This window comes from Scyliorhinus torazame, chromosome 11 (genome assembly GCF_047496885.1).
Source record: "Scyliorhinus torazame isolate Kashiwa2021f chromosome 11, sScyTor2.1, whole genome shotgun sequence".
NCBI lineage: Eukaryota > Metazoa > Chordata > Chondrichthyes > Carcharhiniformes > Scyliorhinidae > Scyliorhinus > Scyliorhinus torazame.
In genome coordinates this window covers 210,690,965-210,715,265 of record NC_092717.1, presented here as the reverse complement: position 1 = coordinate 210,715,265, position 24,301 = coordinate 210,690,965, and the positions used below count along the sequence as shown (strand labels likewise).

The following is a 24,301-nucleotide window of genomic DNA, read 5'->3' as shown; positions in this document are numbered from 1 at the left end:
TCCTTCGTGAAAATGAATTTTTTTCTCTCTTCTGATCCACTCCTCGTCGCCAGTTTTCTTTTTGTAAACTGTTGTACCTTTAGAGTAACAGTATAGCAGAAGCTGGATTGCAGATCCACATGGGTTTGATGCAAGATCAACAGAGGTTTATTGAATAGACCATCACTGTGCCAGGTTTGACACTAAACTTCTCAAAATCTTGTGACTTAGTCGATAATGTCACATAGGTTACGTGACTTGGTTCTTAAAGAGACTCAACTACAACAACCCTAGTATATAACAATTCTGGCATGGGTTAAGAATTTGTAAACAGGGAAGGCAGTGGTACAGTGGTATTTTCACTGGATTAGTAATTCAGAGATCCAGGGCAGTGATCTGGGGGCGGGGGTCAGAATCCCACCACAGCAGATGGCAGAATTTGAATTCAATAAAAATATGGAATTGAAAGTCTAACAATGACCATGAAACCATTATAAAAACCCAACTGGTTCGCGAATGTCTTTTTGGGAAGAAAATTTACTGACCGGTCTCATCTCTGTTTTAAATGGATGGCCCCTTATTTTTAAACAGTGACACTTAAATTCTAGATTCTCCCACTAGAGACAATGTCTCTTTGCAATCACCCTTTCAAGACCGCCAGAGAATCTTATATGTTTCAATTTCAAAATAAGGGAGAAGCCACTCAGGACCAAGGAGGAATTATTTTTCTCAAAGGGTTCTGAATCTTTGGAATTCTCAACCTCAGGGGGCTGTGGAAGCTCAATCATTAACTATGTTTAAAGCAGAGATTGACAGATTTCTAAATACCAATGACATAAGAGGATAGTTTGAGAAAAGGGCATTGAAATGGATGATAGGCCATGGTTGCATGGAATGGCGGAGCAGATTCGATGGGCTGAATGGCCTACTACTGCTCCATTCTTCCTCTATTTCAAGCCCCTGTGTATAACTCAAGAAGGCATGCTCATCAACCTGGAAAAGAAAAATTATGAAAGATCCCACATGCTTTAAAACATGAAACATGCCTGGAGTTGTGTGTGGCGCTGCAATGCAATGTCAGATTTTGTTTCCCCTGTTTTATAACCATGTCTCAATCACTACTTTCCACCAAACAATGTTGCATTTCAATCTGCATCAAAGACCTAGCCAACTTCTATTGATGTAATTTTAGAATTGATTTTGAAACTGTGTACAGCTGAAAATGGTTGTAACAAGGATAGATTATTTGCAAAATTACATGGGAGTGATTTCTACGCTGTCAGTGAGAAACAATGCATACTCAAGGTCACAAAATAATAATTTTGTTATCAATTCATTGAACCTTTTTTTTATTTGTTCATGGGATGTGGGTGTTGCAGGCAAATGGCAATTTTACATTGCACATCATTAATTGCTGTTGAGAAGATGCTGGCAAGTCTTGAACCGCTTCAGGCCATGTGGTCTGTACATACGCCCACAATGCTCTTGGGGAGGGTGTTCCAGGATGTTGACTCAGTGGTGGTGAGGGGACAGTGATATATTATGAATTTTGATTTGAAGGCAACTTAATGGAAGCACGGTGGCACAGTGGTTTGCACTGCTGCCTCTCAGCAGCAGGGACCCGGGTTCGATTCTGACCTTGGGTCACTGTCTGTGTGGAGTTTGCACATTCTCTCCGTGTCTGCGTTGGTCTCCTCCCACAGTCCAAAGATGTGCGGGTTAGGTGGATTGGCCATGCTCAATAGCCCCTTAGTGTCCAAAAGATTAGGTGGGGTTATTGGGTTACAATAATAGAGTGGGGGTATGAGCCTAGGTAGGATGCACTTTTGGAGAGTCAGTGCCGATGTGATGGGCTGAATAGTGATTCTATGATTCTTCATCTATTCTAATGGTGCTACCACGCACCTACTACTGCCCTTGCTCTTCCAGGTGGCTGAAATAGCAACTTTGAAAAGTACTTCTGCAGGATTCTTGGTGAGCTGATGCAGTATCTTCTAGATAGTGCACACCACTGCCACGGTGGACTAGTGCTGGAGGGAGTAAATGAAAAAGGTGATGGATGAAGTGCCAATCAAGTGGGCTGCTTTGTCCTGGATGATGTCAAGCTTCGTGAGTGCAGATGGAGCTGCACTCAGCCAAAGCAAGTGTCGAGTATTGCATCACGCTCTAACTTGTGTCTTGTAGCTCATGGTCATCCAGTAGGAAAAAAAACAGTCAAATTGTGAAAAATTAATACTGGTCTGAACTGGTCTTGTGTACTTTAAAATGGAACACCAGCAAAATGGGGAATATGAGAACGCTGGCCCGAACGGTTTTTTCCTCTGGGCAGGCTTCGGGGAGTTAGGAAATGAGTTACTCATTGCAGAATTTGCAGTCTCTGACCTGTTCTTGTAGTCACAGTATTTATATGATTGGCCCAGATATGTTTATGGTCAATGGTAATCCCCAGGATGTTGATGATGGGGGATTCAGTGATGATAATGGCATGGAATATCAATATTCAATGGAGATAGTTAGATTATTTCTTGTTGGAGATGGTCATTGCCTGACACCTTGCCACGAATCAGCCCAAGCCTGTTGCCGCATGACACCATGGACTTCTTCATTATCTGAGGAGTAGGAATGGTCCTGTTGAAGACAGTTTCTAAAAATAAATTCCACATACAAAAGTTATATTTGATGCATTGTTGCTTAAAATTCACTTCTCATCTTCTGCCACTTTGAAGAACTACCTTTTACTCCCAGTCTTTGCTTTCTGACCCGAAGTCAGCTCGCAATCCATTCTGCCACCTACCATTGATCCTCTGACTTCACTGAAGGCCTTGTAGATAAATATATCTACATTTTCCTTTGTGAACCTCAGATTAACTTATTTATTTCCACAAGACTATTTTGGGCCAAAACCTGTCTGTGCAATGGAAACATTTAAAGTTCATTAGAACACCAGGAAGAAGCTATCCTAGGGTTAGGGTTAGGGTTAACACTTCTTTAACTATTGGGCAAAATGATTCAATGTCGGGGAACAAAAAGGACCTTGAACAACTGAAAACAGCAGGCAAAATTTGGACCTCTTAATCCTAAATGTGGACAGTTTCGACAGTAAGAGCAAAATACCGTGGATGCTGAAAATCCAAAATAAAAGAAGAAAATGTTGGAAATACTCAGCCGGTCTGGCAGCAGTTGGAAAAATGGGACCCATCAAGTTTTCCCAAGTCTGGAGCAGAAGTGGATAAAGACAATAACCGAGAAAATCAAACATTTGAAACACAGGAATTAGACTGCAATTGATCAATTGGCCCCTGCTTGTTGTCATCCCAGTTGAAATCAAACCTATTTATTGTGACAGAATTCTTCACACCATAAAAAGTGCAGCCATTTCCTGTTATTTCCCTCGAATCAATAATCTTTTTCTAACATAAAGATAGATCCCCTTCCGAAATGCATGTCAATCATTTCACGTAAGCCACTTGTTAACGCAGTACAATTAATGATAATCTGTTTTTTTATGTTGGAGGTTAAACCACATAACTCAGTAGTTTACTTATAAGCAGGATGTCGTAGCCAGTTTTCTGATCAGTGTGATCGTGTGCTGAAATTCATCGTTTGGCATTCGCAAGTTTTCTTCATGAGCCAGGTGGTCTTTTGCTATCTTGTGAATTGGTCTGAAGTCTTCCTTCTTAGCTTGCCCAGTGCTTAAGATCCAAGTGTCATGCTGTCCAAGAGTAGCAGATCCTAAAATACTGCTTCCCCTTTATAGTTCAATAGACAATGATTTACAACTGAGTTGAGCTGTCTGGATCAGGATCCAAATAAATGCCTGCACATTGTACAGGTGATTGACATTCCAGTCAGACTTTAATAGAATGGATCGGAGGTGACTCATTTGGAAAACCTGGCAGTGCGGCAATAGTCAGGTAAAGATTAGGACACTATTGATGTTCTGCCACCTAATGTTACTTACACATCAAGACACCTAAAGACATAAACAGAACATCAGCATGGCATCAATGCATTTTCTCTATTTTGACTGTGATATTAGATTCTTGGAAAGTGACCATGGAAATGTGACTGGAGTTCCAGTTTCAGAACCTGAGGTATAATTTTGCACAGCATGACAACAGAGAGCACAAGAGAATTTTGTTTCGTGTAAGCCATTGATTTATTTTTTTAGCTGGAATTCCCCGTTAATACTGAAAAATGTTCAACCTTTTTCATATTTATCTTGGGTATAATTATTCTTGAAAACACCCTTACTAGCATGATGCACTGCCAGTTTTCTTATCCCTCTCTTATCTACTTGCAAGAATGCTGCAGTCTATTTTTTTGCTTTGCCTCATTTAACACGTTTTCCTTTAATCCTCATTTGCTTGTTTTTTCCCTTTGTGTATAGTTCTCTTTTTAAAACCATTTTATTGACCTACTTTATGTCATGATCTATTTAGTATCATTCATTGTGACTGGCAAATAATATTAAGAAGACTCCTCAGCAACAAAGCCACAACTGAGTAACACTCAAATGAATCTTCTTTTTCAGGCGACCCTGCAGCAGAGGAATGGTCCCCCTGGACTGTCTGTTCTTCGACTTGTGGGCAGGGTACACAGACCCGGATGAGATCCTGTGTATCATCTCCATATGGCACCTCGTGTAGTGGACCTCTGCGAGAAATGAGACTGTGCAACAATTCAGCAGTGTGTCCAGGTTTGCTAGAACTAATGGAAACACTTGTTGTTGCCCTGCATTTCCTTCTTATCCCAGCTCCCTCTCTTTCTTAATTTCAATCTCTGCTTGCAACTTGACGAGATATTTGACAGTGCTGGGGAAGTGCCAGTGGCTGCATCAAAATTCCAAAGTCAAGAGTGACATTGGTCTGATGCAACGCTGAAGTCCTTTTATAATTGCTCCGACAGTATTCACCAACCTCAGAGTCAGTACCAAAGACACCAATGTGACATTACCATTCCCTTCAGTTCTTTGAGACATTTGTACAAGTGAAGGATTCTTGATTCGTCCTCATTTTTTAAAACTGTGTTGAGGTGTGGACTTCTACTGTGGATACAGGGTTAAAACTTGACACACTTGCTTTGTTTTGGACTCTTAGCAGATGTTAAGGAACAATATACCTTCGGCCTCTCTCTTTGGATTTAATCTTGGTTCCAGAGCTCAAAGTATAATAAATTCCCCAGGCTTCAATTTATTCAGCACAGTCATAATTCCTTATGTGTTGCTTTGCTTGTGAAACTTTTATTTTTCTGAATCGCAAAATGACTTCACATTTGGAAACAACCTCTTTACTTCTGTATGTACTTTCCTAGAATGATTATTTTAGTGAGTCCAGACTATATCATCGAAATAATCATAAAAGGTAAACACGTCAGCAAACAATGTTATCGATGACCATGTTATATGATCCCACTGAACGCTTGGGGTGGCGGAGTTGTGGATGGGGTGGAGTTGGGTGAGATGGAGGGGGAGGGGTGGGGTACCAGGGCAATGTGTAGGGTCTGACCTGTGGGCCCTGGCCCATGACCACCTCTACCATCCACCCGTTTCCCCCGTCCTCCCCAGCCCAGCCAAGCCCATCCCTCACCCCCTGCTGACAGAGCACCGAGGTAGGTTGGAACTTTTGTGCACAGATGTTTATTTTACAAAGAACATGTGAACATCTCTATAACGGTTTGTGCCTTAGCCCCTAACACTGTCCTATGTGATGCACTCATGCCATCTTAACTGGTGTCTACCTTTCTGGCCTCACGGGCCCTAACACTACATCTAGGTAGATCTGCAGTATATAAGGAGCAGAGGTGGGCTGCTACAATTCCCTCCATAGAACCGGGGTCCCCTTGGCAGCCGTACTCTGGAATGACCGAGCCTGGATGGGCCCCGCTGTGGTTCGAGTGTCCCAAGTGGCGTGATGCGATTCTGTTCTGTCGTGCCACGCTTGTCATGGGATACGGCAACGTAGTAGCGTTTCACTTGGTTGCCCGATGCTGACCTCCGCCTCGATGAATGCCCTCTCTCCGTGCCCACCAACAAGGTACAGTGCCCGCCACTGCACTGAGGTGAAGGGCCACAGGTCCAGCAGTCTCCTCCAGTCCCTCATGGCAGTTATTGGCCACCTTCTCCTGGGGAGGGACAGATAATGCACTGTGTGAGACAGTGTGTGGGAAGCTGGTGGCCTCCATGGCCAGGGCACCCGGCCATGACGGCCGGTATGGGTGCTGTCATGTGGTGCAGGGTGGGGAGTGAGCACACTGCCAGCGGGTGGGTTCAGCCGCCCTCCGGTTTGGGAGGGGTTACGGTTGTTTGGGGTGGTTGGTGCCAGGGGCACAATTCTGCCTAATCAGCCTGGCTGCCCTCACTGTTTTCTGACGCTGCTGGCTGACCGCTCCTGGGGGTGGGGCCCATGATGCTCATGGCCTCTGCCACTGTGCCCAGGCCCGGTGTACGGCAGCAGGTGGAAGCCTCCTTCCCACCCCGGGGAATAGGGTGGGCCACTTTTCCTCCACGGCATCCAGTAGGGACTCCAGCTTCGTGGCTGCAAACCAGAGTGCCGCTATCTTGTTGGGGAGGGGAGTGGAGTGCTAATATGTGGCTGCAGTTTGTCAGCCTCTTGAGTGGCAATCCTGACCCTGGCGAAACGGACACCATTTCTCATTGGAATCGATCATGTTCCACGTGGCGCCCGTGCTGGCTCATTAACACCTACTGAATTGCTTCGGGACCAGCGGCAATTTAGTTATCGTAGAACACCACTGATTCAGTCCCGGGCATCAGCACTTAGTTTCTGAAACGGAGTATCCCGCCCTAGATTTTTACCAGTCAATTTGCTATCAATTAAGGGCAGCACGGTAGCATAAGTGGATAGCACTGTGGCTTCACAGCATCAGGGTCCCAGGTTCGATTCCCCGCTGGGTCACTGTCTGTGCAGAGTCTGCACGTTCTCCCTGTGTCTGTGTGGGTTTCATCCGGGGGCTCCGGTTTCCTCCCACAGTCCAAAATGTGCAGGTTAGGTGGATTGAATGAGAAATTATTAGTAGAATAGCACCTCCAGCTACAGTATGAGAGCAGATAAACAAACTTGTAGGGATATATTGAAGAAAGAGCAATGCTTAACCATTCATGTTTCCCATGAACAAACAAATGTCAAAATCTGCATTCCTGCTGCAAAGCAGTTGGAACATAGAACATAGAACATTACAGCGCAGTACAGGCCCTTCGGCCCTCGATGTTGCGCCGACCTGTGAAACCACTCTAAAGCCCATCTACACTATTCCCTTATCGTCCATATGTCTATTCAATGACCATTTGAATGCCCTTAGTGTTGGCTAGTCCACTACTTTTGCAGGCAGGGCATTCCATGCCCTTACTACTCTCTGAGTAAAGAACCTACCTCTGACATCTGTTCTATATCTATCTCCCCTCAATTTAAAACTATGTCCCCTCGTGCTAGACATCACCATCTGAGGAAAAAGGCTCTCACTCACCACCCTATCCAATCCTCTGATCATCTTGTATGCCTTAATAAAGTCACCTCTTAACCTTCTTCTCTCTAACAAAAACAGCCTCACGTCCCTCAGCCTTTCCTCATAAGGTCTTCCCTCCATACCAGGCAACATTCTGGTAAATCTCCTCTGCACCTTTTCCAATGCTTCCACATCCTTCCTATAATGCGGCGACCAGAATTGCACGCAATACTCCAAACGCGGCCGCACCAGAGTTTTGTACAGCTGCAACATGACCTCATGTCCCTCATGAAACTCAATCCCTCTACCAATAAAAGCTAACACACCGTACGCCTTCTTAACAACCCTCTCAACCTGGGTGGCAACTTTCAGGGATCTATGTACATGGACACCGAGATCTCTCTGCTCATCCACACTGCCAAGAAACTTACCATTAGCCCAGTACTCAGTCTTCCTGTTATTCCTTCCAAAATGAATCACCTCACACTTTTCTGCATTAAACTCCATTTGCCACCTCTCAGCCCAGCGCTGCAGCTTATCTATGTCCCTCTGTAACTTGTAACATCCTTCCGCACTGTCCACAACTCCACCGACTTTAGTGTCATCTGCAAATTTACTCACCCATCCTTCTACGCCCTCCTCCAGGTCATTTATAAAAATGACAAACAGCAGTGGCCCCAAAACAGATCCTTGTGGTACACCACTAGTAACTGGACTCCAGTCTGAACATTTCCCACCAACCACCACCCTTTGTCTTCTTCCAGCTAGCCAATTTCTAATTATCTATAATTAGCCAGCTCTCCAGATGGAGGCCTCAGTCTGCCATACTCATGGCTGGGCTCCTTGATGCTGAGATTTACCAGCTTTACCATCCGGCCCAGGGGACTTATCTATTTTCACACTTTCCAGAATTGCTAACACCTCCTCCTTATGAACCTCAAGCCCTTCTAGTCTGGTAGCATGAATCTTAGTATTCTCCTCAACAACATTGTCTTTTTCCTGTGTGAATACTGACGAAAAATATTCATTTAGCACCTCTCCTATCTCCTCGGACTCCAAGCACAACTTCCCACTACTGTCCTTGACTGGCCCTACTCTTACCCTAGTCATTTGTTTATTCCTGACATATCTATAGAAAGCTTTAGGGTTATCCTTGATCCTACCTGCCAAAGACTTCTCATGTCCCCTCCTGGCTCTTCTTAGCTCTCTCTTTAGGTCCTTCCTAGCTAACTTGTAACTCTCGAACGCCCTAACTGAACCTACGTATACCACGGTTCCCTTGCTCGACCACATCCTCCCTGCCTGACAGGTACATACTTATCAAGGGCACGCAGTAGCTGTTCCTTGAACAAGCTCCACATTTCCATTGTGCCCATCCCCTGCAGTTTTCCTCTCCATCCGATGCATCCTAGGTCTTGCCTCATCGCATCATAATTGCCTTTCCCCCAGATATAACTCTTGCCTTGCGGTATATGCCTATCCCTTTCCATCACTAAAATAAACTTAATCCAATTGTGGTCACTATCACCAAAGTGCTCACCTACTTCCAAATCTAACACCTGTCCTGGTTCATTACCCAGTACCAAATCCAATATGGCCTCGCCTCTCATTCCCGTAACAGCCTCCCCGAACAGGCGCCGGAATGTGGCGACTAGGGACTTTTCACAGTAACTTCATTTGAAGCCTATTTGTGACAATAAGCAATTTTCATTTTCAATTCATTGGCCTATCTACATACTGTGTCAGGAAACCCTCCTGCACACATTGGACAAAAACAGACCCATCTAAAGTACTCGAACTATAGAGTTTCTAGTCAATATTTGGAAAGTTAAAGTCCCCCATAACAAGTACCATGTTGCTTTCGCTCCTATGCAGAATCATCTTTGCAATCCTTTCACTCCATCTCTGGAACTTTTCGGAGGCCTACAGAAAATCCCTAACAGGGTGACCTCTCCTTTCCTGTTTCTAATCTCATCCCATACTACCTCAGTAGACGAGTTCTCATCAAACGTCCTTTCTGCCACCGTAATACTGTCCTTGACTAATAATGCCACCCCTCCCCCTCTTTTACCACCTTCCCTGAGCTTACTGAAATATCTAAACCCCGGCACCTGCATCAACCATTCCTGTCCCTGCTCTCTCCATGTCTCCGAAATGGCCACAACATCGAAGTCCCAGGTACCAACCCATGCCGCAAATTCACCCACCTTATTCCGGATGCTCCTGGCATTGAAGAAGACACACTTTAAACCACCTTCCTGCCAGCCGGTACACTCCTGCAACTTTGAAACCTTACTCATGACCTCACTACTCTCAACCTCCTGTATACTGGAGCTACAATTCACGTTCCCAAGCCCCTGCTGAACTAGTTTAAACCCTCCCGAAGAGCATTAGCAAATTTCCCCCCAGGATATTGGCACCCCTCTGGTCCAGGTGTAGACCATCCCGTTTGTAGAGGTCCCACCGACCCCAGAATGAGCCCCAATTATCCAGGAATCTGAAACCCTCTCTCCTGCACCATCCCTGTAGCCACGTGTTCAACTCCTCTCTCTCCCTATTCCTCGTCTCGCTATCACGTGGCACGGGTAACAACCCAGAGACAATAACTCTGTTTGTCCTAGATCTAAGTTTCCACCCTAGCTCCCTGAATTCCTGCCTTACATCCCTATCCCTTTTCCTACCTATGTCGTTGGTACCTATGTGGACCACGACTTGGGGCTGCTCCCCCTCCCCCATAAGGATCCCGAAAACACGATCCGAGACATCACGCACCCTGGCACCTGGGGGGCAGCACACCAACCGCGAGTCTCTCTTGTTCCCTCAGAATCTCCTATCTACCCCCCCTAACTATGGAGTCTCCAATGACTAATGCTCTACTCCTCTCCCCCTTCCCTTCTGAGCAACAGGGACAGACTCTGTGCCAGAGACCTGTACCCCATGGCTTACCCCTGGTAAGTCCCCCCCCAACAGTATCCAAAGCGGTATACTTGTTACTAAGGGGAACGGCCACAGGGGATCCCTGTACTGACTGCTTCCTCCCAGCCCCTCTCACCGTCACCCATCTATCTTTATTCTTCGGAGTAACTACATCCCTGAAGCTTCTATCAATGACCACCTCTGCCTCCCGAATGATCCGACGTTTATCCAGCTCCAGTTCCCTAACGCGGTTTCTGAGGAGCTGGAGGTGGGTGCACTTCCCACAGATGAAATCAGCAGGGACACTGATGGCGTCCCTCACCTCAAACATTCTGCAGGAGGAACATTGCACCACCTTCCCTGCCATCCCCTCTAGATAAAAAAAGAAAAAGAAAGAAAGAGCTTGCCTGTTATTTACTCCCCTTCTCAGCAAGCACTCACTCAGCAAACTCTGCGTCCCGCACAATAGCACCTGAGGGAAAATAAAAGAAAAACTACTTACCAGTCACCAGCCAGTCCCTTACCTACAGGCTGTGACGTCACGGTTCAACTTCTTTCGACTTCTACCTGCCCTCGAGTCTTCCTCTTGATCTTTCCAGCGGTAGGTTTTTTTTGGTTAGAGGAGGGGGTAGGGAGGGAAACACTGAAGAAGTGTTTTGGGTTTAAGTGTCACTTGACAACAGCTCCTCCACAAACCACCTTCAAGTTAGGGTGAGCACACGGACGTATGCAAATTTCCCCCGCAAAAGCCAATCAGCAGCTCTGCTCTACCGCCCTCTGCTGGATGCTTGTCTTCACTTGAACAGCTAGGGTCTCTTGCTGAGGTACACCTTCAAGTTAGGCTGAGCACACGGACGTATGCAAATTTCCCCCGCAAAAGCCAATCAGCAGCTCCACACTACTGCACTCTGGATAATTCCCCTCCCCGCCAGCTCCCAAGCAAGTTTGTTCCTATAAATCCTAAACTGAGTGCATGTAATGGAGAAGTATGTTGGATTAACAGACATGTTGATGGGGGTGGTGGTTGGCAACGGGGTGGGGTGGTGACTGGGTAAGTAGAATCTCTTAATGAGTGAGCATTTGAAAACTAATAATGGACTTGAGATGAGTACTCACTCTAGGTAGTAAATCTGGATTGATGACAATTTCCTAATATTGTGATTTCCTTGCGTCAGGGTGAGTAAACTGCTAGGTTTGCAACATTTTCACACTTCTCAACTCGCTAAGCAGCACTTTAACTACTCGAGCAGGACAGTAGGCCCTGATACTGGCCACGTTATTGTGAGTAATGTTAACGAGTGTGTGAATCTGTGGAAGAAACCAGGGTACAATCAGAAGACTGATCGGCAGTTGGAGCTTGTGAACAAAATTCCGTGAACTTAAATAATTATTCCTAAATCAGGAAAGGAAAGGCCGTAAACGTGCAAGAAAGTGAATTGAAATGTATCTCATGGCCTTTTGACGAGGAATAATCTGTACAGAGGAGCTGGTTTAGCTCAGTGGGCTAGAGAGCTGGTTGGTAATATAGAACAAGGCCAGCAGCACGGGTTCAATTCCCGTACCAGCTGAGAATTCTGAATTCTCCCTCCGTGGACCCGCACAGGTGCCGGAATGTGGCGACTAGGGGCTTTTCACAGTAACTTCATTGCAGCGTTAATGTAAGCCAACTTGTGACAATAAAACATTTATTATTATTACCTCTCTGGGAAGCACCTGGTGCTGTGCAATCACTTGAGCACACATTTAGTGGTAAACGATTCCCATTTTAATTTGTAACAAATTAATTCTCATTTGTGTAATACTCCTAATATTTAAGACAAAATTATGCTTGACTTGTAGGACTTTTGATGTCCACGTTATTTTTGTATTTTAATTTGAGGCAGAAATGCAGGAAAAATATGCTTGTATTCATTTGTTGTCAGTGAGGAAGATAAAAGCCACACCAACTTGTTTGTTAGACTACGAACAATAGTGGGTTGAATAGTGGGATGACACTAGATTAATAGATCAGAGATCTGCCTGATGAAAATGAAAATGCAATGAAAACCGCTTATTGTCACAAGTAGGCTTCAATTAAGTTACTGTGAAAAGCCCCTAGTCGCCACATTCCGGCGCCTGTTCGGGGAGGCTGTTACGGGAATTGAACCATGCTGCTGGCCTGCCTTGGTCTGCTTTCAAAGCCAGTGATTTAGCCCTCTGCTAAACAGCCAGAGAATGTGAATTCAAATTCACATCAAATCATAGCAGTTTGAAAAGTTAAATTCTTTTTCAATATTCTGGAAGCAGTAAATTGGTATCAATAGAATCATGCACAAAGTTGTCGGATTGTCATAAAAATCCCATTGCCACAGGTGCCCTTTAAGAAAAGAACTCGTCTGGCCTATTTGTGCAGTTCTGGAATCCACATTCTAGGAGGGATGTGATAGCACTGGAAAGGGTGCAGAGGAGATTTTCCAGGATATTGTCTATGCTGGAGAGTTTTAGCTATTAAGAGAGATTGGATAGACTGGGATTGTTTTTCTTGGCGCAGAGGAGACTGAGGGGAGACATGATTGAGATGTATAAAATTATAAGGGCACAGATAGAATAGACAGGAAGAAATATTTCCCCTTGGTGGAGAGATCAATGACCAGAGGGCATAGCACAGTAAGAAGTCTTACAACACCAAGTTAAAGTCCAACAGGTTTGTTTTGAATCACTAGCTTTAGGAGCAGTGCTCCTTCCTCAGGTGAATGAGGGGACATAGGTTTAAGGTAAGAGGCAGGAAGTTTAGAGGGGATGTGAGGAAATTATTTTTCACCCAGAGAGTGGGAGGAATCTGGAACTCAGGGTGGTGAATGCAGAGACCCTCATAACATGTCAGAAGTATTTAAGTGTGCACTTGCGATGCCAAGGCATATAAGGCTTATGTGCCAAGTGCTGGGAAATGGGACTAGAATACTTACGTGGTTGTTTTTGACCAGTGCAAACGTGATGGGCTGAAGGGCCTTTTCTGTGCTGTAGACCTCTGTGACTCAATAACTCAATGTGCCTTGAGTTTAGTTGTTTCATCACTGCTGTGTGAAGTGACCTAACCAGCTAGCATCAGTGGTTTAAGAAGATGTTCCATCTTTACCTTCTATGGCAACTATGGATGGACAAAAATGCCACTCTTGCCATTGAGACAACAATCACAAGAATGAATAATAAAACAAAATAAATGCTGTTAAATTTATATTTAAAGGGCTGGTTCAGGAGATTAAAAGATATAGCTTTATCTGATCATAGTTTACAATTGTCATGAAACAAAATCATCTTACTCATTACAGCGATGAGGGATGTCAGCTATTTGGAGAGAAGAGAAAAGCAGGGATTGTTCTCAGAGCAGGAAAGGTTATAAGATTGGAAGATGATTTTTCACAGCAATGTAGAGTCAGAGTGAATTCCCTATGGCTTGTGACAGGAGCAGCCTTGGTCTGTTGAATAGCCTTAGACTTTAATGCATATCTGCATTATTATTTTTGAACCAAAAGCCTTTAAAGCATACTGATTTATTAAAGAAAGCACTCTTCTGTGGAGTTAAACATGATCAAAGTTAAATAATCAGTCCCTGACTTCAGAATCAGAAGGATAATTATGCCCTGAATGGCAGCTCTGCAGCAGCCATCAAACTTGGGGAACATGTCTTTGAGTGAGAAAGGTTCATTATCAGCTTAATTTCAACTACCTGCCAAGGACAATGCTTTATATCATCATCTGGTATTAGTCAAGACATTGCAAACTATGGTTCCCAATTGGCACACTGTAAGTAAAGAGATACTGAGCTCACTTTGGCCCGTGTGGGCATACTCTTTGATTTGATACTGTCAGAACAGTGATGGTGGCAGCAATCCAGTGGGGGTCGCATAGCAGTCATTTGGTTTGGGAATTGCAGAAGGAACATTGTCCTTTGATAATCCCACAGGAAACGACTGAATTGTTGGAGCACAAACTCAGCAGAAAGAGAGTGCAAATGGAGAGGTGACTGGGCATCATAGTCAGCTTTCGTTTGAGTACAGCTGAGTAACGTGGTTGTACTTGGCTACCCTGATTTTATTTGTTAAATGGACCCCTTACCATATTGTGTTCTTCTGATGCAGAACATCAAGTTCTCACTTCCCGTCGTGGAATAAAAATGAAGTTGGAACAAGTAAATTGTTATTTGTAGCAATTGAACGAAACAGCACTTGGCTTTGGTCCAAATGCTTAGCCCAAGCCCATTGAACTGGGAGCCAGATTTAAAAGACTGAAATCACACATTCAAGATCTCCCTTAGCTCCAAGTTTATTTGCTTAGTCTTGGTTTCTTGTACACTGCACTGTCTGTTTTACACAAAAAAGGAGCATAAATGAGCAAAGTAGGGCTAGGCATTGACTCCCTTGGATGTGTCTATGTTTTGTTTAACTGAGTTCTGCAGAATTAAAGAATGAACAGTGAAACAGCTTCTTACTCAAATGCACAGATCGGGACAAAGAAGATTTATCCAAATTTTGAGTTTCATATTTCAGTTTTAAGTGACTCAGGTAAATCATTCACACAGGTGCAGTCTAGTCAGCGCGTAGCTCATCTGTAGCTCACACGGCACGGTAGCACAGTGGTTAGCACTGTTGCTTCACAGCGCCAGGTTCCCAGGTTCGATCCCCGTCTTGGGTCACTGTCTGTGCAGAGTCTGCATGTATCCCCGTGTCTGCGTGGGTTTCCTCTGGGTGCTCCGGTTTCCTCCCACAAGTCCCGAAAGACGTGCTGTTAGGTGAATTGGACAGTCTGAATTCTCCCTCAGTGTACCTGAACAGGCGCTGGATTGTGTGGCGACTTGTGGATTTTCACAGTAACTTCATTGCAGTGTTAATGTAAGCCTACGTGTGACAATAATAAAGATTATTATAGTGCCACTGTAATGTTCGAGAGTCAGCTCACCATTGTTATTGTTGATAACTCTGTGTCACCTTGCATGGAGTCAGCAAATAACAAAATTGAAATGCATTTTTTGAGAAGGTAAACCCTTAAAAGGTAAGTGACATAACTCTTGGGAGATTTGAAAAAAAGCTCAAAATGTTTAAATAGCAGTGTTTGCCAAATCTGATGAGAGAGAGGAGGAAGAAGAGCCAAGGGGAAAAAAAATGTTGTGACAAAAAACCCAGTGTTCAGAAATGAAATCGAGTCTGCAGGCATAGCCCTTCATGGGATACTTTGTTTGCTGACTGATCAAGTGGAAATGGTGCAAATGAGATGGTTGCAGGAAGGATGCTCTGTTTTGCCACTCCATGGCACACTTTATTGATCATTATTGCAGGACGCTAGGAAGAGCATGAGGGCAGATATGAGGCCTGAGCTGAATATCATTGACTGGCGCCTTTCTTTTTTTTAAATAAATTTAGAGTACCCAATTATCTTTTCCAATTAAGGGGCAATTTAGTGTGGCCAATCCACCTATCCTGCACATCTTTTGGGTGGTGGGGGTTAAACCCACGCAGACACGGGCAGAATGTGCAAACCCCTCACGGACAGTGACCCAGGGCCGGGATTCGAACCCGGGTCCTCAGCGCCGCAGGCAGCAATGCTAACCACTGTGCCACCGTGCTGCCCACCAACTGGTGTCTTTCTGGTGCAGTTTAACTGCTGCTGGCCTGGCAGCAGATGGCAGGGATCTGCCGCTGGCTCCCTGAGGATCTGAAATCTGTGAGGACAGTTCCACATGTTAATTGGCAGTTGGGTGTATAACTATGATTGGTAGCATCTTGCCGGCCCCAGACAACCACAGCAATGCTGGCTGCTGATTATGCCTTATTTTATGCAGCGCCATTTAAAAGCTGCCCCACTGTAACCAGAGTGCTTCCAAAGACCCATTCCAAGTTAAGTTAGTCAGCCTCTGCAGACTGTATTTCTGCAATTCGATCTGTTTGATTTGATTTGATTTGATTTATTATTGTCACATGTATTAGTATACAGTTAAAAGTATTGTTTCTTGCATGCTATACAAACAGTGCATACCGTACAGAGGGAAGGAAGGAGAGACTGCAGAATATAATGTTACAGTTATCGCAAGGTGTAGAGAAAAGATCAAAAGATCAACCTATCTTAGGAACTGGAGCCTCCACAAGCACTAATCTTCTGGCCAAAGACGTCTGTGTACCTCTGTCTGTGTGTCGGTAGGCACTGAACACCTCTGGTGGAGCATCAACACTTACGTCCAGCAGAAAATACAGCTGAAATCTATACACAACTTTGTTCAGTTTATTGCTAGAAGGCATTTGATGGCTCTGAATGACAGTTACCATTATTTGTCTAGTTGCAATTACAATAATTGGTTATTGAACACGACAACTGCTAACTACTAAGGTAAATAGTAACTCACAAGGAGCAGTTTACCATTCTGTTTCCACAATGGTCAAAGCGTTTATTTTGCAACATTCTCCATCTTGTCCGCAAATTATTAAAACTTGTTGGGACGCACTCCTGTTGATGATGTCTGCACCCTAGAACAATTGGCCAATTCCAAAATGATTTAGCCTTGTTCAATAATAGCAACCTTGCCTCTGTATCAGAGGTTGTAAATTTATATCCCACTTCAGGACTTCAACAAATAAACTAGATTGAAAAGTTAATGGGAGTAACACACTGCAAAAAGGGTTGTTTTGTGGATGAGGCATAAACCAAAATCAAGTGGAGATGAAACATCCAAGCTTCACTTGAAGAAGAATAGTTTTGCCTATTTGCTTGGCCAACATGTATCTCTCAACCAGCATAACCAAAAACAGATCCATTGTTCATTGCTGTTTCTGGGAATTTGTTGCTGAGGTTATCTCAGTTATTGCACTTCAAAACTACTTCATTAGCTATGAAGTGCTTTAGTCTATCTGTGGTTGTGAAACTAGTTATGTAAATTTAAATGTTCTTTCTTCCTCCTTGTATACATGAGGTTAGACAATGGTCATTTTACACCTCTTTGACATTGGTGGTGGTAGGGGGGGGGGGGCGGGGGGGGGGCGCGGCGGAGGGTTGCGTGGGGCAGACTAGGCACCTTCCAGATCACTAAATGAAAATTGAGTTGAAATGCTCGTTAATGTTCCCTCCATCTGACCCAGAAATACTAAGACCAGTGGTAGTGGCCGTACCTCCAGCCCGTCAGTTAACTTGACACTGGCCACAGATCAAATCTTTAACCTTTATGTTCTCGATAGCTTAGTTACATATGCATTCTTTGTTGCACATGGTGGACTACTTGAGGGCAGCACGGTAGCATTGTGGATCTTCACAGCTCCAGGGTCCCAGGTTCGATTCCGGCTTGGGTCACTGTCTGTGCGGAGTCTGCACATCCTCCCTGTGTGTGCGTGGGTTTCCTCCGGGTGCTCCGGTTTCCTCCCACAGTCCAAAGATGTGCAGGTTAGGTGGATTGGCCATGATAAATTCCCCTTAGTGTCCAAAATTGCCTTTAGTGTTGGGTGGGGTTACTGTGTTATGGGGATAGGGTGGAGGTGTTGACCTTGGGTAGGGTGCTCTTTCCAAGAGCCGGTACAGACTCTATGGGCCGAATGGCCTCCTTTTGCACTGTAAATTCTATAGTGCCATACGGAAATTCAGAATTGTCATTTTTAAGGGTTATGGAATTCCATAGAATTCCTACAGCAGAGAAAAAGGCCATTCACCCATCGAGTCAGCACTGACACTCTACCGAAGCCCATTACCCAGCCCTATCCCTGAAACCCCCTAACCCCACCTAACCTACACATCCTTGGACACCAAGGGAAAATTTAACATGGCCAATTCACCTCACCTGCTCATCTTTGGTCTATTATTATTTAGCCAGTGTGGGATTGCTAGCTGTTTAGAATGCATTTACTCTTCAGTAGAATGGAGTAATTCTTGAAGCAAAGTTTCTATAGAGTTTATGTTACAACCAAGTTTCCAGGTCTGTCTAATTTACACTGATTGCCTGTCTTCTGTGCACCAAATTTTCACAGATAGATGTAGCCATAACCTTTGATCAAGATCTTGTTATTCTGTTTTCAGTCCACGGTGTTTGGGAAGAGTGGTCACCATGGAGCTTGTGCTCCTCCACATGTGGAAGGGGTCACCGAGATCGCACCCGCTCCTGCATGCAACCTCAATTTGGAGGAAATCCTTGTGAAGGACCTGAGAAGCAAACCAAGTTCTGCAACATTGCACTTTGTCCTGGTATGGTCTTTTCTTTGTTATATTTTCATTTAATTTTGAGACTTAATTCAGGGACAATTTTAACCTAACCCACCAGTTGTGAAACTGATGAGAGTGGATGTGATTCTTTTTTTTCACCCAACTGATTTTACTCTCCACTGGAGCCATTGAAGAACAATATTAGTTTGGCTGTGAGCCTGGCGTTCCTCATGATCCTATAAACTTTCTTTCAGCCCAGTGAGTTAGGTTAAAATTACCTCCTTACAGTTTGGATATTCCTATGTTCCCATTCAAGAAATTATCAACGAGATTTCACTTTTTGTAACTTCTACTTTAACACGAATCAGAACCAATACAAATTAAACATGAATTAATAGGCAAAGGATACTATTCACGACGCCCTATGCTGCTCTTACTCATGTACTTGCTTTGTGTAGCCCCTTGTTCCGCACTGTAACCAATCAATGTTTGTCGATGTACCACTTGTACCATAATCTGTTGACTATTCTTTTGTCTACTATGTACGTACTGTGTAGGTTCCCTCGGCTGCAGAAACATACTTTTCACTGTACTTCAGTACATGTGACAATAAATCAAATCAAAATCAAAATCAAAAATCAAATACAAAGTTAGACTTCACTTTAAATAGTCAACAGAACAATGACACATATTTGCCACAAGCACCCACATTTTTCCCTGCAGGCATGTGGCACCACATTTAGTTCGAAAGTTCTTTAACTCAGCCTCAGGACCACATGATCTCTCAGGTTCCTACTTAATTGAATCTTTGGGTCTCATCTGGCTGGGGCACCAGTACAACAGGGGAATTCCAACTCCAAAGGCTGCGTTCAATTACACTGTGATCCAACATAAATTCCCTGACCTTGACATCTTTTTGTGGGTTGAACCTTAGGGATCTTGCTTAATCATGTCGGTTTGCCTTACATCAAGCTCATGAATAGCTAGAGAATATGACCTGGAGCGTAAGACTTAAGATTGGGAGAGGCCATTCAACCCTTCAAGCTTGCATGCCATTCATTAAGATCTTGGCTGCTGCTTTCTTATTCTGAAAACAACTGGATTATTCTGCCAGAGCTCTGCTTTGTAACTGAGCATGGCTATAATCTAGGTCCAAAGACTGCTCGTCTCCACTTTGCTTAACAGAGTATCCATTTCACCCTGCTGCGAGGCTAATCTGCATCTGACAAGTCCTCAGTGCAGCCAAAAGCCTATCAATTTATTTATTTTATCCAATTCTTTACTTTTCATTCAAACTTCCTAACACTCTGCACTATGATTATGATGTGGCTAACACTTAGCAGGCAAACACATCCCCCTACCTTGAATAATGTCCCTGAATCACATGTCGAAAGAAATTATTTTTGTAATACCAGTGCTGTTTATTTCATATATTTGTACAGAACTTTGGCTTTTCCAACTAAAATAGGCATAATTGGGCAGGCACCATTCTGTCTGCATTCTTGCAGTCATGTTTAGATTTCTTCAATGGTCTCATTCCTCCTTATCTCTCTGAACTATCCCATCCCAAAATCACATTTTCTATTTTCCCTGTATCTCCATCCCTCTAACTCTAGTGTATCTTGTGCATTAACCGTCTGTTCACTCTTCCACTGATGGCCATACCAACATCATTTAGCTACTTGCTCTATGATTGGCCCTCCAGCCACTTCTCAACCCCGCTCTTTGTTGTGAAGACATCCCCCTGAATCTTGTTATGTCAAATGGGTAAGTACAGACATGTAATAATCGACTGAGCACGATGAATCTAATTGCACAGGTCTGAATTGGGTTCTGATTCATTGAGTATGGACATCGAAAGCAGACGTTAAGATCTGAGTAGATATGAAACGAACAAAAGATGCAAATACACCAGCTGAGTGCTGATCCATGAATTGCGTAAGAACCAGTTTCTGTCCCTGGCCTGTACTGAGATTGGCTGATTTCAACAAGAATGACAATGGAAGAGTGCAATTAGCTTATTTTAATTCAAGGAAGGAAATCATTGGAGTTTCCACTCCTGATTTCCACCACTGCAAGTTGAGGGTGGCGTCACATAATGATACAAAGCTGTGACAACAACTACTATAAGATATACAATGCCTTTTAACATGGTGAAATGACTCTGAAATGACTCCGAGCCAAAGGTTAGTATGGGGTGAAAAAAGGTTTTGTCAAAATTCTTGAGACGTAACCATTATGTACTGCATTGTTCACGATAAGGACTATAAGAGAAAATATGCTGGGACAACATGGCATTATGCCAAGCTTCAAGAACAGGAAAAGACCTTTAGGACTAATAAGCTATCCCCTTTGTTGACAGATTGGAGTAGACTTTGGCGATTGAGGTGGGTAGCTCCAGTCAGAGAATTACGCAAATCACCAGGCCCACCTCAGTAAAATATACCCTAAAATGTGCAATTTGCACTCCAGTGGAAGTGAATGCAGGATAGATTTGGGGCCACCGATCCCAGAAGCAGAGCACAGGCAGCCACAGAAGAGGACAATTGCCAAGCGGGGATTCTGGGAAGGCCCGCTTTGGTTCTCTGTGTATTTGTCCTCATGCTTCATACAACCTTACTCACCCACTCACCCACCCCCATGGCCCCTCACACACTCCATGCCACTTCAATAGCCGCTCACCCAGTATCTACCTTGGACATCAGGAACTATGTATAAATGGAAAAAAATAATAGAGCTCTCACTCCTACACACTTGATAATGAAAAATACTCCCAGTCATGAATCCATTTACAACACCTCAAGTAGTTAATCTCTTATAAAAACAAATAAACTTCTATTTAGATCCCACGTGAAAGACAGTTAGTCCTTTAATAGGGTTGTTAAACTGTTAATAAATCTTAGAACTGAGAACCCCCTGCTGAGATAATTGTAGCTATTGAAACTCAGCCAAACAATCAGTAACATAATGATATCCCTCAGAGAAATGTCAGCAAAGAACTATTTTGAAACTGCAAGACCAGGGCTGGGATTCTCCGGTATCCGGCAGGGCGGGCCGTACCGGTGCCAAGGAGTGGCATGAACAACTCCGGCGTCAGGCGTCAGTGGAATCCTCTGCACCTTCAGGGGCTAGGCCGGCGCTGGAGTGGTTGGCGCTGCGCCAACTGGCGCTGAAGGGCCTCCTCCGGTCGGCACGAGTTGGCGCATGAGCGGGAGCGCCAGTGAGTTCTGCCGCATGCGCAGAACCGCTGCTGTGATCCCAACACATGCGCAGGGGGTTTCTTCTCCGCGTGGCCATGGCAGAGCTTTACAGCGGCCGGCACGGGGGGAAAGAGGGTCCCTACAGCACAGGCCCGCCCATAGATCGGTGGGCCCAAATCATGGGCCAGGCCACGGTGGGGGCCTCCCTGGGGCCGGATCCCTCTGCACCCCCCCCGAGGACTCCACAGGCCGCCCGCAGAGCCAGGTCCCGCCGGTACAGACCTGGGGCGGGATTCTCCCCTACCAGGCGCGGCGGGGGTCTCGGCGCCAAGGGGTGGCGTGAACCACTCCAGCGTCAGGCCGTCCCAAAGGTGTGGAATCCTCCGCAACTTCAGGGTCTAGGCCGGCCCCGGAGAGGTTTGCACCGCGCTGGCCAGCGGGGAAGGGGCTTGGCGCCACGCCTACCGGCGCCGAAGGGCTTCCGCAGGCTGGCGCGAGTTGGCGCATGCACGGGAACACCAGAGTGTTCTGGCGTCATCCCAGCACATGCGCAGGGCGGGAACTTCTCCGCGTCGGCCATCGCGGAGGACCACAGCATCCGACGTGGAGGAATAGAGTGCCCCCACGGCGCAGGCCCGCCCGTGGATCGGTGGGCCCCGATCGCGGGCCAGGCCACTGTGGGGGCACCGTCCGGGGCCAGATCCCCCCGCGCCCACCCGAGGACCCCGGAGGCCGCCCGCGCCACCAGGTCCCGCCGGTAAGTACCTATTCTAATTTACGCCGGTGGAACAGGCCGAAAACGAGTGGCCACTAGGCCCATCGCGGGCCGGAGAATCGCCGGGGGGGGGCCGCTGCTAGCGGCCGCCGACCGCGCAGCGCGATTCCCGCCCCCGGCAAATCCCTGGCGCTGGAGAATTCGACAGCCAGTGAGGGCGGGATTCACGCCGCCCCCCCGGCGATTCTCCGACCCGGCGGGGTAGTCAGAGAATCCCGCCCCTGGTCTAATCCACGCCGGCCCATTGCGCTGCCAATGGCGAATTCGGCATCAGGGCGGGATTCACGCCGCACTCGGAGAATCCCGCCCCAGATGTTAATTGTTTTCTCTAACCTACACCATTAATCAAAGCAGTCCAGCAGAAGTTTTTTAAATCTCACTGACAGCTCACCCTGTTTTTTAATTAATTTAAAAGTGGAGCATTTAAAAAACTTTGGATCATAATCGTTGTGCAAAGCTTAATCGCCCTGCAAAAGCATTCACATCTACTTCATCAATTTGTGACTCCCACTCTACAACTTAGGCCCTTGCAAGAGCCACAATGTGCCTGTTTGAACTCAGAACTGTTCAAAATGGCCCTGCTAATTTCGGCTTTCCTGCCAATGCGAATCATATTCCTCTCTCTTTCCCCAACTGTCAAAAATTGGATCTTATCAGATATGGGGTTGGGACATTTGCATCCAGGTCCTGCCCACCATTTTCGACAGTTAACAGAATCTTCCCAGCTCCACAAAAATCCAATGCATTGAATCTACCTATCTCTTTTCTAATCATACAGCCCCGTCCAATTTTTCTCCAGAAAGGAAACCAATTATTTATTTAATGTCCTCCTGTTGTCCAGTTTAGTGGTCTTCCCTGCTAACTTACTTCATATCCATAACTTTCTAGCTGAAAAAGTTTCACTGAGTTTACTTTTTATATTCCCAACTTCATAATCTTTGTGTCTGCATTCTGCAAGTAAGTTGCCTTGAACGGCTTTGCCAATTCCCATTATAACCTTAATAAACGTGATGTTATATTTACATTCCTTTTTTTTCTTTTCCAATAAGTGGATGGGAACTGGAATGATTGGTCTAGCTGGAGTCAGTGTTCTGCCACTTGCTCAAATGGGACACAACAGCGGACCAGGGAGTGCAATGGGCCTTCATTTGGTGGAGCTGAATGCCAGGGTTACTGGTCTGAAAATAGGCCGTGCTTTCCAAGACAATGTCCAGGTAGGTTTCATTCAGAGCTTTGGTCTGTGTTTTTTTTGTGAATGGTTCAAGTGATGACGACCAAATCATTTGAAAGAGAGAGAGCCTCATCTGGCAAGGATGAACTTCCAGATGTCATTCTTGAATGTTGTGCGAGCCCACATCCAAATGTTCAAATTATTTTATTAACTTCGAAGCTGTGTTCTAATGTGACAGAGAAAGTATCCATGCCCCAAAACTCCAGGGAACTTGTTCCCTCAGTGGAAGTCATGGCGTATACAAACCAGGATGTTCCATCACTGGCTCTGTCAAAGCATTCAAGGCCATAGAGAGGTTCTCCATTTTGAATATGGTTGGGAAGTACCCTTTCCATCTTGGGCCCAAACAGAGCACGAGGAGACAAATGCTGTGGTGCTGGGCAGCTTCCCTTCAGCCGGGAGCCTGGTCTATCATAAAATTATGGAAAGACCAACTTGGCCTCCTTTTTAATCTCTGCTTGGATATCTGTTTTCCTCAGAGGCCCTGGCTCGGAACCAGGTAGCCTCCCACAGCTGATATTGGAACCGGTAAGTTTGGTTCATCCGGGTATACTGGCTGCTCAGTATAATGCAAACTGGAGCCAA

The 24,301-nt window shown here is 45.2% G+C and overlaps 1 protein-coding gene across 12 annotated transcripts in view; it reads left to right on the top strand.

Moving 5' to 3' along the window:
* Positions 1-24,301, top strand: part of adgrb1a (adhesion G protein-coupled receptor B1a) — an 888,347-nt gene that overhangs the window by 350,526 nt on the left and 513,520 nt on the right. For 10 of the 12 annotated variants that reach the window (XM_072468272.1, XM_072468276.1, XM_072468271.1 and 7 more), the window contains exons 5-7: positions 4,514-4,678; positions 18,388-18,552; positions 23,535-23,699. In XM_072468272.1, the coding sequence (XP_072324373.1) occupies positions 4,514-4,678; positions 18,388-18,552; positions 23,535-23,699 (495 nt within the window). The remainder of the gene's footprint in view (positions 1-4,513; positions 4,679-18,387; positions 18,553-23,534; positions 23,700-24,301) is intronic. The other 2 variants (XM_072468275.1, XM_072468277.1) reach the window with 1 other exon arrangement.